We start from the raw sequence: 18,326 nt of genomic DNA on the forward strand, positions 1-18,326 counted from the left end.
TTGGGACAGGAACAGCCTCTTAAACACGACCTCGAGTCACTGCTGAGTAATACTGCAAGTAACAACAGGTAGAAAGCACGAGCTAAGCATTCCTCATGGAGTGGCATCTGGCCTGGGTAAGAGGGGAACCAGACCTCCTGCAGCAATTCCTTTTTTGTTCGTAATTGCATTAAGTTTTGTTTTCATYTTGACCATGCTGTTGGCAGGCTAAGTGCTCTCAAACTGCCTTCTAAGCATGAGACTGCCACCCGACAGACAGACAACTCGCAAAGCTCACTGCCTAGCTGCACGTGTGAGGAAGTTTTCTACTTCCATCAGCACCTGTTATCTCTCAGTGTGTCACAGGTTCCCAYCGAGAAGAGCATGGCTTTGTCTTCKTCACACCACAACAGCAGGTACCGCATCCCACCATTTTTCAAAGATCCTAATTTTTGTATATTAATAGTTACAGCTGTCCAGAACTTRCTTGAAAACTTTTCGTTAAAAACAACCTCAAGGGATTCAGCTTCAGTGACCCAAAATGCCTACGTGTCCCTCCATGTGCATATTTACAGCTGAGGCAGATGCTCAAATAGATCTCCACACCGCTAGTCCAAGGGAAAAACGTTGGTAAACCAGCACTCCTCAGAATTGCACCTAGGTGCCTCTACACKCAGTATTGATTCTAGTTCTGGTGCAGTGCTATGCCCAGTTGCAAAAATAGCTAGAGGTAACCCAGGTGGTTTAAACTTGTTTGAAAACGTAAAACCAACTTTCAAAGCGTATTGTTAACTTACGCCTTTCAAAAAAGGGCGTATGCAAAAATCCTTCTCTGAATGCAGCCACCTATAAGTAGCATGAGAGAATCAAAACACAAGCCACTTGAACTCATACCTTTGCTGCAGAGTAGAAATCCATAGAAGAGACGGCTTCAGAAGACCTGGAAGAAAACAATCAGCTTCCCTGGCTACTTAAAACAGTAGAACATGAAACAAGCTTTAAGAGAAGGGTTAGGGAGAAAGTAAACACTCCTCCCTGCTGGCCTCATTAGCAGCTCTAGGTAGTTTTAAATCATTTGATGCTCTTTCCCCTCTCTTTCCGCTTTTGGGGGGGTCCCTTTTCTTAAGGGACTCCCCAAAATCAGATCTCAGAGCAGCTGCAGTGTAGGACACACACTTGCTTTGGGAAGCTGCCGGTGAGTGGACGTCAACGTGGGCTGTGCTGTTCATACTGCAGCACCAGGCTGCAGAACACACCTTGTCTGAGACACAGCCCGCGGCCCTGCTCACACTAACCCACCGCGAGCAACACACCAAGCACAGCCAGGCGGGACTCGCCGCTAAGCTCAGCTCACGGGGACCAAGCCTGAGCATCTTGCCACGAGTGCACACTGTGCAATCCACACGCAAGCAGCATAAAGCAAGCGAATCCAGCTGCCTTTCTGCAACTGATTTTATTACATGTTCACAATACACACGGATACAGTTGGTATCAACATAAATCCCTACGGGACAAGTGCCATAATGCAAGTTATGGCACAGAAACTCGAGGCAAAGTGTTGAGCAGCACAGCATCTAATTTAAAAGAGAAATGCTGTGACAACTTGTGTTACAGCTGTCACTGAAWTTCTAAGAGATTCAGGAGGCTGAAAGTTCACACATCTCCTGAAACACAGAAAAAGCCGCATCCTCACCCACAGTCACTCCATCAGGATAACGTCTAAATTCCACAAAAGACTTCTTTGCAAATTCAGTGCTTAAATCTGCTACATGATTCATATTTTTTTACTGTAAAAAAGCACAGTTAGCAGATTTATTCTACAAATGTATATTGCTTCTCTTTGGGGCAWCCTACAAGCACATTTTGCTGTAGTTTTACACAGTTATTTCAAGCTATTTCAATCAGTAAACAAAATGCCTACATAAGTGTTTAAAGTAATTTCATACACATATCCCAAGCCAGCTATTTGTGCTCTTTATTTCAGAATCCAAAGTGCCAAATACAAGCAGCAAGTTTTCATTATTATGGTCTACAATAAGAATGATCCCATTTACTTGTGTGAATTTATAGAAATCATTATTAAAGCCACAACCCCAATAATTTCAGAAGAGCTGAGAACAGGAATAACACATTTACATTAACTGCACAGCGTGCATGGCCCCCAAAAAGTCTTCAAGCTTCATTTTTAGACTGCTATTAGCTAGTAACCGAATGTACACATTGACAGTTCAACTTAACTCAGAAACCAACTACTGCACTGATATCTAGTTTGTTAACACATAATCAGATCTGAAAATATACAAAAGCTGAAGTTACATGAAATTAAAATCTGGTTTTAAAAAGTGCACAGTAAAAACTGAGGGTAATTACTATATAAATTATCCACAGAGTACATATTTTCTGGTTCAGAGCTGACATTAAGTTCCATTTCATCCGTTACAAATTCTAAATGTCTGAAAGCCACCGACAGCACCAAAACTGCCTTTACCAGACCCAAAAACACCTCTGCTTCCTGCAACCACCAGGAGCTGGACAGGGAGTTGCCCGGATCTGCAATCTGTGCAGCAGCAGCCTCTGAAGATGGTTGGTTAGCTGTGAACTATCGACTTTTGTTCTTTTTAGAGTTTCCCTGGAGYAACGAGAAATAAGTGAACAGAGATAATTCAGATAAAGAAGTTTACACAAACTACAGGTATGTAACAACCTGAGGCCTGGAAGGGAAGGCACTGGGTCACTTCTTGCCTTTKGGCAGCATTTGAAAACCAAAACCACTGCCTACAGTTATTTAATTTTGAACTACTTGCTTAGAGAGTGACCCTATAATAATCCCTTTCAATTCTCAGAAGCAGAAAACCTCCAGAAAAAACTTCATAAAAAACAAAGTGCTAAGGTCAGCATACAGCTAAACGTTTTCCCCTAAACATTAAATAAAATACACACATATAAAAGATTACACACCAAAAAAAACAAAAAATCCAAAAATTTGCAATGCCAAAATCAAACTCAGACATCTAAAGAAAAGCAATTCTGCACATGTGGAGAAGAATCTAAAAATAAAGATGGCTCTCATGGAACCTCTATAATCAAGGCATGGATTTTTACCCATCAGTAAAACCTCCTTCCATACATCCCACAATTAAAGAGAAGAACGCTAGTTTAACTTCACAGACAGATTAGTGAAGGACAAATATAGCTGAAATAATCAGGGTTGAATTTTTGTTTTTGTTAGTTTTTTCTCCTGAAAATCTTCAGGAAGTGATACAGCATGGTTTAAGCAATGACTGCTCCAAGTGGCAGGCTTCCAGTTACTGCATCACTAAAATAAACAAGTCAAAAACTGTTATTGCTGATGAAGATGGTTTTTCCAAGCCAAGAGTCCAAGCATGCATTTTAAAACAATTCACAAGAGAATTAGTGGCAATATTTTCATTTCCACAGGGGAAGAGGCAAAAAAAAAAAAAAAAACCCACAAGATGAACTAGAACATGGAAGTAACACAGGGAGAAAGAGTAACTGTCAAGAGCAGAGTATCCTGCAACCACCAAAGGAGTGCAGGGAAGACGCTCCTACCTGAAAGTGAAGCACAAACACCYGGCACCACTAAGGGGATTTGCAAGTATTTTTTTATTTTCACCASACGGAATAMAAAAAGGGTACATTTTCAGAGCCTRCTTTGAAACAGTGACACAAAGCATCTTGTACTTCAGTGTGTTTTCCAAGAGTCTTTGCTTCACTCAACTATGCAGGACAGTTTGGAGCTCTCTTTCCAACTGGCAGAGAACAACTCCAGTTTGTAACTGGATTTGTAATGCACACATGCCAAATGCAACCACAGAGGCCCAGGCTGCAGTCAGTGCCCAGTGTCCATACCTGCAACTTACCTTACTAGTCATCTTTAGTGTATCAATTTCCTCCCTTTGTTTAGTTAAGGTTTCATTCATACTGCAGAGATGGTCACTCATCATGCTCAACTGATCCTCGTAACTCCTCTTTGTCGTCATCAATTCATCCTACAGGGAGGAGAGGGGAAAGGACAACCAGAAGCATTTGCTTAATATTAGTGACAAACAGCAAAATGACCCATTTGGATTTCCACCTAGTAGTCAAAAATTTTGATGCTGAATGTGTGCAAGTAARCCACTGGGAAAAATAAATAAATAAATCCCTTAACTAAGGAGCTGACAGCTATTTTCTTTTATTTGCTCTCACGCACAGAGCACCCTCCCTCTCACGTGGTGTGACAAACATCCAGGAGGTCTCTTCAATGCAATAAGGCAATTTCTTAGTACAAGTTGTCAACAGGCCTGACAGACACACTCTGCTGGATCCCTTCCTCATAAACAAGGAAAAACTGGCACGTGAGAGCAAACGGCAGCTTTGGCTGCGGAGAGCCAGAGGTACAAAGGGGCATGGCTTTTCCAAGGATCTGTTTGGCAAGATSCCACAGAAAACCACCCTGGAAAGTAAAGGGGTCCCAAAAAGCTGGCTCATCTTCAAGGACAACCTCCTCAGAGCAAAACCAGACCAGCGCTCAGAAAATTAAGCCARCGTGGCAGCAGGCCAGTGTGGCATGCAGGGAACTCTTCATTCAACCTGAGCTTAGTTCTGGTTTGACCACAGAGGGRACTACGTTACCTTCAGAGTTCTCTTCCAAGCTAAACAATTCTCTGGTTCACCATGACACAGGCTTAAATTTAGCACAGGGCACCTGCTAGTCGCTTATTACGCAGTCTGCTGCGTAGTTGTACGTTGCCATCTCATGGTGAGGTACACACTGCTTGTGAAGTTTGTTAAAGGGACAAATCAAGAGACTACTACTGTGTTCTTGAACAGTTTGGGCAGGCATCTAGTAGCTACATTCATTCCTTACATGCAGTGTCTTGGGCACACACTGCCTCAGCAAGCAAGCAATAAAAGTACTAACTCCATAAGAAAAAAGAAGTGAATGCACTGAAAGCCACTGATTTCTATTTTTACATCCTTGACTACTTTTTCAGCTGCCCCAAGTTTATTTTTGCTTATTGAGCCATCCATCCTAAAACAAACCAGCCAACCAACCACTCACCCCCTGGCATTTCAGGAGCAAAGCCTGTCAGTTTTCACCCTGCGTACTGCTAAAAAATAAGATATGACAAAAAAGAAAGAGCGGATGTAAATGCTGCTTGTAKACAGAGCAGTCCTCTCCTCACACAGGAGGGCAAGGCGCTGCAGTCAGGCCACATTCCCACCTTTAAATGGCTACTACTTCTTCTTGAAGAAACATTCCACTTCACAGATGGACTTAAAATGTACTGGTTTAACCCATTTTATGCATGACTTTATAGTTTTTAGATTTATTACTAAGGTCCTAGTAGAGGTATGACCACCCTCTCTTGCCTTCATTTCTCCCCCTCCGTTTCCCCTCAATGCAATGTGCACTTATGAAATGCATCTCCTACGCTGCTTAACATTTTATTACCTGTAGTCTGCTGATGTTTTGACTAGCTAGTTTCAGCTCTTCCGTAAGCGACTCCTTGGACTTCTCTGCTAAAGCCAGTCTTTTGGCAAGCGCTCGGCACTGTCCATCACAGCAGCATAAGCAGAGCAGAAAGAAGAAACGTTAGTCCCAGCAGAATATTATTGTCTAGTGCCAGCTTCAACATCCAAAATATTTGGTTTTCATTTTTTCTGAGTCATACTCCTTACATTTCCTTACACACACAATCCTTACATTTCAAGAAAATTGCTCACAGCTTACGATCACTCTTACACGCAAGGATAACAGTTAACATTCAGCTTTTTGCTTCATTTTACAGAATTGTCTTTGCATTGTATCACTGGTTKGTATTTTTCATGTTATTGCTAGGAAATGTTTCATGCTAAGACATATTTCTCAAGTAAATAGCAATGCAAATGAGTCTCTTATGTTGCTAGAGTATCAGAGAGTTGATTCCTCCATTCCTCATCTAGTCTTAAAAAAAAAAAAATAATTAGAATTTCCCCTGACAATCTGAAGGCCAAGCCAATTTGACTAGAGGGATTAACCACTTACAGGAAGTTACTTGTGGTTTAAGAAGAGARGAAGCTCTGGAGGGAATGAAGCATTTCATTTCATCTTCAAGTTAAAGTGACTTGTGCCTAAAACCAATTTCTCAGAGTCCTCTCTTTATCCCTTTGTGACAATACAGTCAAAGACTTCTGAATAATGTCAGTGCCATTTTAAAATGAAATCAAGTCTAGGTTAGTAATTAAAACCAGCCACTTCACCTTGTATAAATAACTATATGAAACTCACTGTACTTCAATAAATGCAATTAAGACATAACTAAAGCCCAATTTTTTAGAAACTTTCAATAGTGGCATTTTGGTTGAAGCTCAGTTTTTTTTAGAAACTTTCAATAGTGCCCATTTTTATGCACACTACACCAAAGCCAAAAAACATCCCAGAAACAAGTTTTCTGAAACATTACACAGCAGATTCTTAACCTGCTGTCACAATACCTGTCTGAAAAACCTAAGGATTCACCGTTTTCAGGACAGACACTGTGTGCACTCTCACCTCAGCATGAAAGTGCACGGATTTGCTGTCAGCAAGTTGCAAGTGAGATGTAAGTTCTGCTATCCTGGCCATATAGTGGTTTTTTATCAAGTCTTCACGAGACTCATTATCTGGAGCCTGGTAAAGCAAAAAAGACCCATTAAGCAAATGTATTTATATATTGAATAAAACTACATCATTACACCACAACCTTATCATCCGTAATGACTCTTCCCAGTCAAGGTCTGGCTGCCCTATCCAAAAGCTTCATGTTACCCAAAACAACAAATAAGTTAGAGCAGGTAAATGGTGATTTTCAGTGTCAAGCAGAAGAAATTGTATAAAACTACCACATAAGGGTAYACCTTTACCAATTTTTGCCATACCAAACTGCTGAAGTTGTAAGAATTGCTCAGTTTATCACCAAGTCCTCGATAAAGACAGAAAACCACTGCAGAAGAGGACTACATGTACCTAGCAAGAAGCCTGCTGTTTTTCCCCAGCAGGAGCTCCTTCACAGAGCCAAGTTTCAGCAAATTTCAGCAGCCACARACACTGCAAACCCATATTTCCAACGCTGCAGGTTGTCAGAGGGTTGTTTGGACATTGGGTGGTAGTTTGTTTTTCAAACTTACCAGTTTCCTGTTAATTATAGTCACCCTTTAGAAGCAACTTTCACATATCTTCTCATTACCCTAAATTTTCACATTATACAGTAGCTTTTAAGAACCTGCATGTGGTATTACCTGCCGCCAACCTTTCCACAAGTCAGAAGAGGGAACAAAAAGAAAAAAAAAGAAAAGGGAAGAGCAAGGAAATCCAACATACATCAGGCTCCTGCATAATCAGGAGAGGGAAAGAAAGCACTGAACTAGTCAGCTGAACGTGAGATGGGAGTTCATTACACAGAACTCTGAAGCTACTGTCCATTCAAAATAAAATAAATGACTTTCAGAAACTTGCATATACAGACAGTATTTATGACTCATCCCATTACTGTAAATTATTGCAATGTTTTCAGTAATTATCACAATTAAGTTTTAAGAGAGTGAGAATTGAAACATTTAGCATATCTAGTTTATGTTCTACAGATTACCTTTTCATTATCAGTAGTTATAGTCAACATCCCAATCTGGAACAAAGAAAAAAAAAGGTTTAAATGAGAACTGCAAAATTACTTACTGCAGATATAAATCATTTTGGCTACCATAAATTTTTGAAAAGACTTCAAATTTTAGAAAGTCCCAAAAGTTAACACTAATTGAAGGTTTATTAAAACATTGCATGTTCAGGTTTTGCATGCTGTCCATTAAAACAAGCATTTCACCCACAACCTAAGTGACAATATATGGACAAATGCTCTGAGCAGAATTAAAGCTCACAGTAACTATCCAAACTATAAATAACCCAAATAGCATCCTTTGCCTTATGAGGTACATGAGGGGGGGAAAAAAAGCAAGAGATAAGCAAGAGATACGCGAAAAAAGAAAGATATTTCAATGTGCTAAGGTTACCCAGTTTCAAGAGCRAAGAAATTCATCTTAAATTTCCTGAGCATCTTCTAAACTCCTCTTTTTCCAGTAKGACTAATAAATTGCATTGGCAACCTAGTGAGAACTACTATGACTCCAGGTGAGGGTGCCCAGCTGCACAGGGCACATTATGGAGATACTTGTGCCTGAATTTTGCTCTTAGAGTCAGAACTGTTAATCGTTTCTGACTTCCATGAGAGAACAGATTTAAAGGAAATCAGAGTATGGAATGCTGACATGCGACCAATATTACGCCTTGCTGCTGAAACAGAATACACTGCTCCAGTGCCTAGGAACTGAATAAAGCATCCAAAACTTGAGACGTTAGTTCAAAAGCAGGGATTTTCCTGATTTGATAACCAGACAGGAAGAGGGAATTTTTCCTTCCTTCTCTCCATTGAGGGAAAAGAGTCACTTACCAAACTCGTAGTTTTAACAGGCTCCCTCTGACTCTTCTCTATGGACTCCTCCTTCTGCTCAGCTGCATTTGGCAAGACAGAGCGCTCCTGTACAGACTCAGCTAAATGGCCACTAAGAGAGTGCTTCAGTTTCTGGTTTTCTTTCTCGAGCTTTATTTTAGCTAGTTGAGCCTCCAACATCCAGTGCTCTTTTTCCTGTTCAAGTTTCGCAATTTTCTCCAGGCTCTGCTGGACCTTGAGGAAGAAGAATCAACAGTCCAGCTTACCAGACACACAACACAGAAGAACTGTTTGACCGCAGTATTATTTAGAAACAGGACACAGGAGCTAATGGAATAGTGCAGAGGGTAACAGCCACTGATGTGAATTGCAGCCATGAGTACCTTTATGCAGTTGAAAAGGATCSTGTTTGAGTAGACTCTGTGTTTGGACACAATTACAAGCTCAGAGCTGGGAACACCAATTTAGACTGAAGTTACAGCTTGTGAAGATACAGAAGAATGAGAATATTAGAAGAATTGCATAAACTGGAAAGATACATGGGCAGCACTAYGTTGTTGTAGGTTTGAAGAGAAAACTAAGCCACAGGATCCCTCYACCTATCTGCACGTGAGAACTATAGGTCAGAGGCTGGTCAATCCTATCACGTCACACATTTTATTTCTCATTCAGTATTTCATATTTAACATACATAAGACCACTGCAAATCACAGAAGCCTTCTGGGGAAAAGAAATCATTTTCTGTAAGCAGAAAATGATTTTCCTGCTAATAAATACTACACAGTAGAAAATGTAGTCAGCACTGCACATAAGAGAAATGATTATCTTCAAATGCCTTATTCTTGTCTTTATTTTGACTTTACCTCAATTATTAGGTAAAGGTGGCCCGACATCTTGTATTTATACAAGRAGGAGATCAATAGCACAGTCACACCTTTCATAATGGTATGTATAGACTACAGGTCCAGGAGAGCAAATCTTGAATAATTTTACTCTCAAAACCTAAGATACCTCCAGTCTAATTTTAAGCTTTGAAATATAAAGGGAGACTACCCAGTCATGCTTTTCCTTTACAGTCGACATTATTAAATGCCAGTGGAACTTACACCAGCATACCTGCTGTGCGAGGCCTTCTCTGCTTTCCGTGGAGCTCAGAAGAACTCTGCGATTGGCCAAAGCCTCTTCATAAGGCACTGAATCTGAGCAAGGCTGTAGACAGATTAAAAAAAAAAAACCCCTCACGTTTCACAGTAGATAAGAACTTGCATTTTCTGTGACTTCTTTCCTGTCCATAAACCCTTTAGCAAAGGGAAAAAATACTCCAAACTTTTAATATCCAGTAGAAAAATCCACCTTCACCTCCAAATACAGTAATAAAAAAAGCTCAGCACACTCCGTGTGTTACTTAACGATCAAATGCAGTTTTAAGTCAACTCAAAATGAATCACAGCAAAGTGATTTAATGATAATTGTCAAGTAYGTCATCACTTTACAATTTTTAGTGGGAACAGAAGGCAGATCTGATACCATTTAACCCTTTGATTCAGCACATTTTCTCAAGGATACATCCTTTTTTGTTGTGCCTGTTAACCCCCAACATCTTCCAGTCAAAGTACTTAATGAGAGTACAGTATCAATCACTCCATATTCTTAGCAAGTATGGTAAGAATTGTAAATAAGGAACCTTCTTTTCCTGGGAGKCCTGGCACAAAGCTATGGATGGAAGCAGACAGTGGAATCACACATCCTCAGCTGTGAGGGCAACTACATTTTCCAGAACAGTAATTTTCTGCAGAACTTCCTAGTCCCATTTCCTCAKGGAAGGATTTTTCCTTCAGAGGAAAATTCATTCCAAATACTGAAAATCCTTWGTTTGGATTCTTTGACATAGCAGCAAGTGAACTGCACTTTGTCTGGGCACATATGCTATTTGAACCTACCTTCTTCAAAGACTTCATGTAGGCAGCTGCCCTCTTCTTGTACTGCAGCATACACTCAGCTGAAAGAGGGCTGATGAATTCAGTTCCTCCCTTAGGTCCATAACTAAGTGAAGCAGTGAAGTGATCCAAATTGTTGCTGAAGAACGAGGCGATCTAGGCACAGCAAGAAAAAGTACTAAGTGGAAGAGGATTTCACAACAAAAGGCAATTCACACAAGTTATATCCTTCGTATCTTACACATGTATAGACTTTATTAACACAGGATCTTCTTCGCAGTATCTACTCTTATCAAACATGCAGTTGCTTTTAACATATCACCTAGAAATAGTTTAGAATAAACTGATACTATACATTATTAATACCAGAAACAGTGATCACTACATCTCTCAAAGAATATATTTTTTAAAGGCTGCTTAAGTTGAGACACTATATTGAAACAGAGAATACTATTACCTTGCCCACTGCATTTGTTAAGGCCACAACAGAGGATAAAATGCAGTCATTTGTTGTTATAAGCTTCTGCGTGGCTGTTGGAACCTCTTGTTCTAAAGTTGCTTTCTGACTGTAGTGCTTGGAAATGTCTAAAAAAGACAAAAACAGTTATTTCGTTTATCTGTATAATCAGCCATTTTTCAAAGTCAACTTTTCTGGATTTGGGCTTTGAACATTTTCTCTTCTACAAGCAACTGTATAAAACATGAGTCTGGATATTCTTTAACTTTTCAGCAGACTGTCTTGAACATCTGCTTACAAAGCTCAGAAAGAGACATTGTGCACAAAAGGGAGAATAAAAGGGCATATTTTCAAGTGTGCTCAGCATCCCTCAAAACCATAGCAATAAAAGGGAGCCAAAGTTTTAAACCAGCAAATTAATTTAAAAAGTAAACTTGCCATTTCCATATACAGAGATTTCAGGATTTTACTAATTGACTCTTTCCATTAAAATTAGCAACCATCTTAAAAATCAGCTTTTTGGAAGTCATTTACAAAGAAAAGTGGTAATTTCCATACATGAACTTCAGGAGCACCAAAATTAAAGACAACGGGTGTTTATCATGGAAGGAAGAAAAAATTTGTAATTTTGGTCTAGTTAAAAAAAACAAGCTATTTCACAAATAAACTATTACAATAAAAATCTATCGCTACAGAACAAAGAATTCCAGGTTATGACCACCAAGGAAATTTGGTGACAAGTTCAGGAAGCTGGAAATTAGTTTGGGTTGGTGAGGAAGGTCAGAGAAAACAAAAACCAGGCAAACAGCGATGGGAGGCATCAAGCACAAACAGCCTCCTTAGCTAATGATCCCACGGACAGTTTTTTTCCCATCTTTAAGGTGCAAGTTTTGCCTTGAGGTTGTTGAAATTACAGCAACTCTATTAGGAAACTAGAAGGTTATATATAACACTTATCCGTGCTACAAGATTGTACATGAAGAGAGAGATTAAATCAACAACAATAAGCGCCATGCAAAATGGGTAATAATCTTGACTTATTACTAACACCTTGAGGATGACACATTTTATTTAAGTTTATAAAAGCTTAATGTTTGTACAGATGACTAGTATCAAAATGATTCAACTGCACTGAACGTTTTCCCAGGGAAAAGCTAYGTGGGACAGAATATTCTAAAATAAWCAAAGAAACATTAGTATTTTTAATCCCTTTTCCCCTCAGTTTTAAACAAACAATGCTTGACTGAAAGTGTAACATATCCCCATCCTTCTGATAAAAGGAGAGCATAAGCCATTTTCAAGGAGGAAGTTAGAATTTCAAAGTGAAAACTAACTTCTTGGTAAGATTTGGTTGCATATTCATGTTAGAAGAATAAGCTGCCTAAAGGCTGTAAATAAAATCAATTTTGATGGCTGAGACTAGGTCAACAGTAGGGGAAAACATGTCCATGTAAAGGCATTCCGCTCTGCACGCTGGTCCACCACAGCGATACAATGAGGAAACTGAGGCAATACAGCTCAGGGCAACTCCAGAGAGCCACCGTTAAGTCCCCCAGGAACTTGCACAAAACTGGCAGAACCGAGGAGGAAAAACACGCATGGATCACCCAAACAAACAGGGAGCAGTCAGTTTCATTTGCTGTTTTGCCTTTACCCATTTAGATACTGCCATACAGAAAGTATACGTGTATGCATATATTTATATGAAAATAACAAAGGTGCAACATGCCTCTAYTCCATTCCCCTCACCTTCCAGAATGACGTGAAATCCATGAAGACTTGTAGCAATGTTTGTAAACACAAAGCTGTAATTCGTCCTAAGACCACTTTCTGGTTTTGTACCTAAAGAGTCCACACAAAAAGGAAAGAAATAAAGTTAATCATGAATGAAAAAAGTTAGCTCTGAAAAAGCATCCCATTTCTGCCTACTAGAAACACATGCATGGGCTTAAATCTTTAGAACAGAAGAGGCAGATTCATTGATTAAAATTTCCCCTTCAGCATTAAAAATTCTCTACTGAATTTTGCTTACTGAGTAAGCACATCAAAAGACTTCCAAGTTTTTTAGGTTTCATTTAGACTTTACAAATATCCTCAGCAATTTTTGCCTCAGTGATGAATTGAGCATATCAAAGCATTCATTACAGAAAAAAATTCACTGTCCTTCTAAGACTGAAATAATCTGAAGCTACATAACAACTATTTGCTTTTATTTCCAGCATGTATTTGGATACTGTTCCCCACCCAAACATTTGACTTGATTTTATTTCATTATAACCTATYGCAAGTGGCACGTTAATAACATTATGGATAGAGTTGAAAGGGATAAATGATTAAACTTGGTTTCTTAACAATTAAGTGATGACAAAAGATGTAGTGTCAATCATACTATAAAAAAATGTCATTTCTTCTCCACAGGTTTATGACTACAGAAAATGTGCTAAATTGGATTGCCCGCCAGCTTCTAGCTTGAACACCGGCCACATCCATCATCATTCTCTTCCTCCTCAGGAAGTGAGGAGGGGAGAAAATGGCACATAGAAGAAAAAAGTGTCTTGCAGCACACTCAGTGCAGCACAGTGCAGCACACACTGCAAAACTCACCTGCTCCACAGCTTAGCCTGTATCTAGAAATAAGCATTAACCTAATTTTCCTGCATCCATAGATTTTTTTTTTTTTTTTTTAAGGAAAGTTAGCACATAAGCAACACTAGTACCTCACATTCTCAAAGCAATTGAGCTGAAAGAGGCACTTACTTGGTAGAGCAAGGAGACTAATGTACACGTGCAGCTTCTCAAAGACCGCAGTCAGCTTCTTCATGTCTCTGTGTAGCTCCATATTTCTAGCTCTTAAGGCAGCTGTGCAAAGAGAAGACTCACACTCTTCTTCCAAACTAGGAATATACGAATGAGTTAAATAATAATAATAAAAATAATAAAAAAAAACACACAACAGCACAAGCATAAAGAGAAACAAGCCTGTGAATTTGGGCTAGATAAGTTGTGTTCTCCACATCCCAAGCCTGAAACAGCCAAGGTACAGTACTTGAGACAGGTTAACACACTGCAGTAACCAAGCCATATGTAACAATTTCTGAGCACAAGCAGGAGCCTCTCAGAAGCCTCTGTGAAAAGGCAGGACCTCCTGAAGAGCAGAGCTATGTACACCCATGGTGAGGAATTGAGAGCATCAGTTTCAAAACCTTTCCTCTACTGCATAAAGAGCTTCTGGAAGTGCAGAAGAGCTGGAAGTGCAGAAGAGGCACAAAGGAGGCATAAAATAAGCTTTTTCCTTCTCCTTCCAAATACTACTTTGTGCTGATTATTCACCTCCCTTCAAAGCACCCAGGAGCAAAGTTTTTCACTGCACAAAGGAGTGCATCTGGCTTAGTTCACTTTGCATCTCWAGATCTTAGCGTTATCTACATCTCTAGGCAGACTCAGAAATTCAACAACTTCTGCCTACAATACTCGAAAAGTGTCAGTGCTATTGAACAATATGATACATAGTGCCCTTTGACTTTGATCTATTAAATCAAAAGTACCTTTTTAATTGGTACGGAAGAATCTTTCTTAAAAAGCATAAGTACGAAGACAAGTGTTCTGCAAAAGCCTTCAATTTCACCGCTGTTTCCTGGGAGAAAAACAACACGTGAGTATTTTTGTAGAGCAGAGAACTTTCTCAAGGCTAAAAATAAGAAAACCCACCAGCACGGTCACGGTGTCTTCCGTGATGCTCTCGAACAAGTGCAGCATTCCTTCCTCCAGAGGGCGGACGTASGACGCGTTTTCATGAAGATACTGTGAGAACTGAGCACAGGGAGATTTAAAATGGTGCTTGCTGGATGCTTTGGCACAGGGTTTCACAGATTCACAGAATATTTAAGGTTGGAAGGGACCTCTACAGATCATCTAGTCCAACCTTCCTGCTCAAGCAGGCACACCTACAGCATGTGACACAGGGTGGCATCCAGGCGGGTTTTGAAGACCTCCACAGTAGGAGACTCCACAACCCCCCTGGGCAGCCTGTTCCACTGCTCTGTCACCCTAACAGCAAAGAAGTTGCTCCTCACCTGGAGACGGTTTGTGTCAGGGATTACAGGTTTTGTAGGCAGCAACTGAACAGTTCACTTCCACGGAGCACCTTTCATCTCGGGTAACCCCAAGGAGGTGGATTACAAGATGGAAGAGGGAAGTGGTGCAGAGCCACCTCTTGCTACAGGGTAGGCTAACTTGTACCTTGAGGGAGAGCTATGGGGTTCAGCAAAGGCTGTAATGCCAAACCCTACCCTGGGCTTTCCACAGTACCCTGCCTCCCTTCGACAGCACACCAGACCTCTGCTTCTCACACGGAAGGTYTGGCATCCCTCAGAGCTCAGGTACATCCAATTAGGCTGGTTTCAGGCCCCTGTTCAGCTGGCAAAATGAGCTTTCCTACCTTCTTCTCACCTGCTCTTCATGTTGCCCTCTTCTCCTGGGCATCAGCTCAGCCACATAGCACCTAGTCTGGCCTAAATCTAGCAACCAACAAGGGAAGTTTTAATCCCGGTTTCTAGCCCAGTTTGCTGCATTAGCAAGACGTGCTTATGCCAGTGCAAAGGAGGAAGCAGTAACTAACTGAAGGGAGAACTGCTGCTTTCTGTGGCTAGGCCAGGGTAGAGCAAAGGAGAAACCTGGGCCTCAGGCAGCTGTCTGATTTAGCATCAAGTCCCCTGAATAACTTCTGTAGATTCCCCTCCCTCCCCCTCAAAACAATGTGTGCCCGAAAATCAAGCTATTTACTCTTCCATTCAACTGGAATGCAAAAGTAACACCAGCTTTTGACTCTGATACTACAGTACAACAAGAAGCTTTTTTCCACCGATTGACATACAGAGCCAAAAGTAATCTTGTTTTTTATTTTTTCCCACAGGAAGTTACCTTCACCTTTGATTATTTATATTAGAAAAGTAGCTAAAGGTCCCAGGCAAGTAAGGTATAAGTTTCCAATTAATTATGATGCAGAAACACAGCATTAAGACAATAGAAATGCTTAGCTCTCCTTCATGCATGCACAAATCTGGATGGAATCAGGAAAAATTCTTAAGTCTAAGGAGGAAGCACCACCGCATGCAAAATGCTCCTGTCTTGTGCTGCAAGAGGGCTGCAGTTATCTGGTACGATGCTGAAGACCCAAGAGAACCCAGCAATCCAATACTCAAAGAGAAAAGGAATACTTGAACCTGGAAGGGAACTGTCCACATCTACTTTGAGTGTTTGTTGGGGGAAATAGCTTGAAAGCGCCAGACAAAACCTGGAGTTGGGGAAAAACAAATCAGTGCGAGTGCGCGAAGCCACTACCTGACACTACTGACTCATCTGCTCTACTGCATTAAGGGGAGACTTTTTTGATCCACGCAGTGCAGGASCTAAGATCACACCAAGAACATCTGTAAAGCAAGCAGGTAGCCACAAATATAGCGTCAGCTTCGGGGAGCAACAAAAGATGCTCAGCTGCTGGAAAGCTGCAGCGAGCGCCCCGAGCAGCCGGGCGCGCTGAGGCAGCTTCGTTGCAAAAAAGCTGGAGCCAGGGACCACTGCGAGGCCAAAAAAGGCCTGAGCTACTGAATCGGAGTCAATTATGAAAGAGAATTAAATTAGTTCTGATTAAGTTGCAAGTTTCAGCTGTGTAAAAGCACTTTGCTGAAAAGCAATGGGGAGATGTTAATCAGGACATTAAGAATTCAAAAAGTGCAAGAAGTGATGACTAGGAACTCTGATTTTAGCCACTTTGTATAAATAGCATTAATATCTGTAGAATCCAATCACCATGCTAGGCCATGTAGACAAGGAGAGACAGCCTCTGCCCCAAAGAACGTGGAAGATGACAGAAGGGAAGAGGTTTTGCAAAAAGGATGCATCATCTTGAGTGTGTTTAGTGCCAGGAACAAGAAAAGCCTCTTCTTCCTCAAATTAAGATCTATGAACCTCTGACACAGTGTATTCTTTATTGGAATAGCTGAAAGGACTGTGAAGGTAAAGGGATTGGGATTTCTTTAGTGGAAAAACATGTTCACACACGTATTTGTTGACTGCAAAGAGATTAAAGAGGTCCTTCCAAGAATAAGGGAGTTTGGAGATAGTTTACACTGCCACTACACTGGCAACAATCATTCAATGAATGAAAGTGTTCTTCCTGTGACTTAAGCCTGAACCATTAAAAATACTAAACTGAAATAATCACTAGGTTATCGGACAGGTAAAATATGCATAGATCCACCGGGACTATGAAGTCAACAACTGAGMTATCAAAGCAAGTTTATAGCAAAATATACAGATTTGCGCCACGTCTTTGGGCATGAAGTTCTATTTTGTGCTTTGTGGCACAGAGAAAAGTCACAGATGGCATCTTAACAGTTCTGAGTGATGTTCTCAGAGGTATCTTCCACAGAGTTGCATGGAAAGAGCAGAGCCTTTTATAAAAAAAATATAATTTCAACATGCTTTACAGACATGACACTGCAGACTTACAGGAAAGAGGGCAACACAGATAACCCAAAGCCAGCATAAGGTTAGTGTTTGGCAATGGACCAGAAACTCAAGTTSTCTCCTGCATAATCCTACCTTGCACACAGTCGATTCCACTCTAGAGTTAAACACGAGATGTTCTGGCCAACATTTCCCATTCTCCCACTGTGCTTTTATACGAAGTGAAGCATATACTCTAATTATGTATTTTAGTTATATATTTATTTTATAGATATTTTAAAGCAGTCACCTAAACTCTTCATAAATGCAAGTAGCACTTTAAAAAAAAGCTCAGATCTATCATAAATCATATCATYATTGTGACTTTGCTTCTGTAGCAAAGGCACAAGAGAAGAATTGTCTGCAACAAAAACACCCACCCTTGCTCACATTCAAATAATTCACCCAACAGAAAAGTCCTCCCACGAAAGACAGGCTGCCCCCTCAGGGCCATAACTTTYAGCATGTGGCAACAGTAGTTGAAGGAAGTTCCACAATGAAACTGATCTGATCTCKAAGGTCAACATAACCGAGCAAATTTAAAATGGCCATCAGCGAGCCTTACCTTCTGATTTAATGGTGATATAGTATCTGTTGCAGAATCAACAGGAAATATCTGGACTTTCTGTTCAGTGTACGTGTGAAAGTTGAGGAGAGCTGTTACAAGATCCTGAACGAAAGCAAGGGCCTGTCCAGCCAGGTCTCGCAACTTCAGCTGTAAAGACAGTCAGAAAAAGTTATATCTGAGGTGTATCTATTTAAACAAAAAAAAAATTCCATGGGTAAATGTAAGAAAAATAKAATCATCTAAGACTATCTATTTCTAGGCAGTCCCAAAATACTGGGTAATAACTATCTATATCTTTACAAGTAAAGTTTACTCATTTACAACACTATTTGCAATTGTATACATTTCTATGGAGATAAAAACATTTTATTTCATATAAAAGTTAGTAACAGATAAGAGAAATTTCACTT

At 40.3% G+C, this 18,326-nt stretch overlaps 1 protein-coding gene across 1 annotated transcript in view; it reads right to left on the reverse strand.

Annotated features, from left to right (window-relative positions):
• Positions 1-1,601: 1,601 nt before the first annotated feature.
• Positions 1,602-18,326, reverse strand: part of PPP1R21 (protein phosphatase 1 regulatory subunit 21) — a 25,680-nt gene continuing 8,955 nt past the window's right edge. The window contains exons 9-22 of the mRNA XM_026048067.1: positions 17,914-18,063; positions 14,550-14,651; positions 14,387-14,475; positions 13,599-13,735; positions 12,591-12,683; positions 10,842-10,969; positions 10,388-10,540; positions 9,564-9,656; positions 8,448-8,681; positions 7,593-7,628; positions 6,518-6,634; positions 5,438-5,536; positions 3,861-3,989; positions 1,602-2,608 (exon numbers count right to left, since the gene is read on the reverse strand). Coding sequence (XP_025903852.1) covers positions 2,579-2,608; positions 3,861-3,989; positions 5,438-5,536; positions 6,518-6,634; positions 7,593-7,628; positions 8,448-8,681; positions 9,564-9,656; positions 10,388-10,540; positions 10,842-10,969; positions 12,591-12,683; positions 13,599-13,735; positions 14,387-14,475; positions 14,550-14,651; positions 17,914-18,063 — 1,590 coding nt within the window. The 3' untranslated portion in view covers positions 1,602-2,578. The remainder of the gene's footprint in view (positions 2,609-3,860; positions 3,990-5,437; positions 5,537-6,517; positions 6,635-7,592; positions 7,629-8,447; positions 8,682-9,563; positions 9,657-10,387; positions 10,541-10,841; positions 10,970-12,590; positions 12,684-13,598; positions 13,736-14,386; positions 14,476-14,549; positions 14,652-17,913; positions 18,064-18,326) is intronic.

This window comes from Nothoprocta perdicaria, unplaced genomic scaffold, assembly GCF_003342845.1.
Source record: "Nothoprocta perdicaria isolate Ctin4 unplaced genomic scaffold, notPer1 scaffold_51, whole genome shotgun sequence".
NCBI classification, from domain to species: domain Eukaryota; kingdom Metazoa; phylum Chordata; class Aves; order Tinamiformes; family Tinamidae; genus Nothoprocta; species Nothoprocta perdicaria.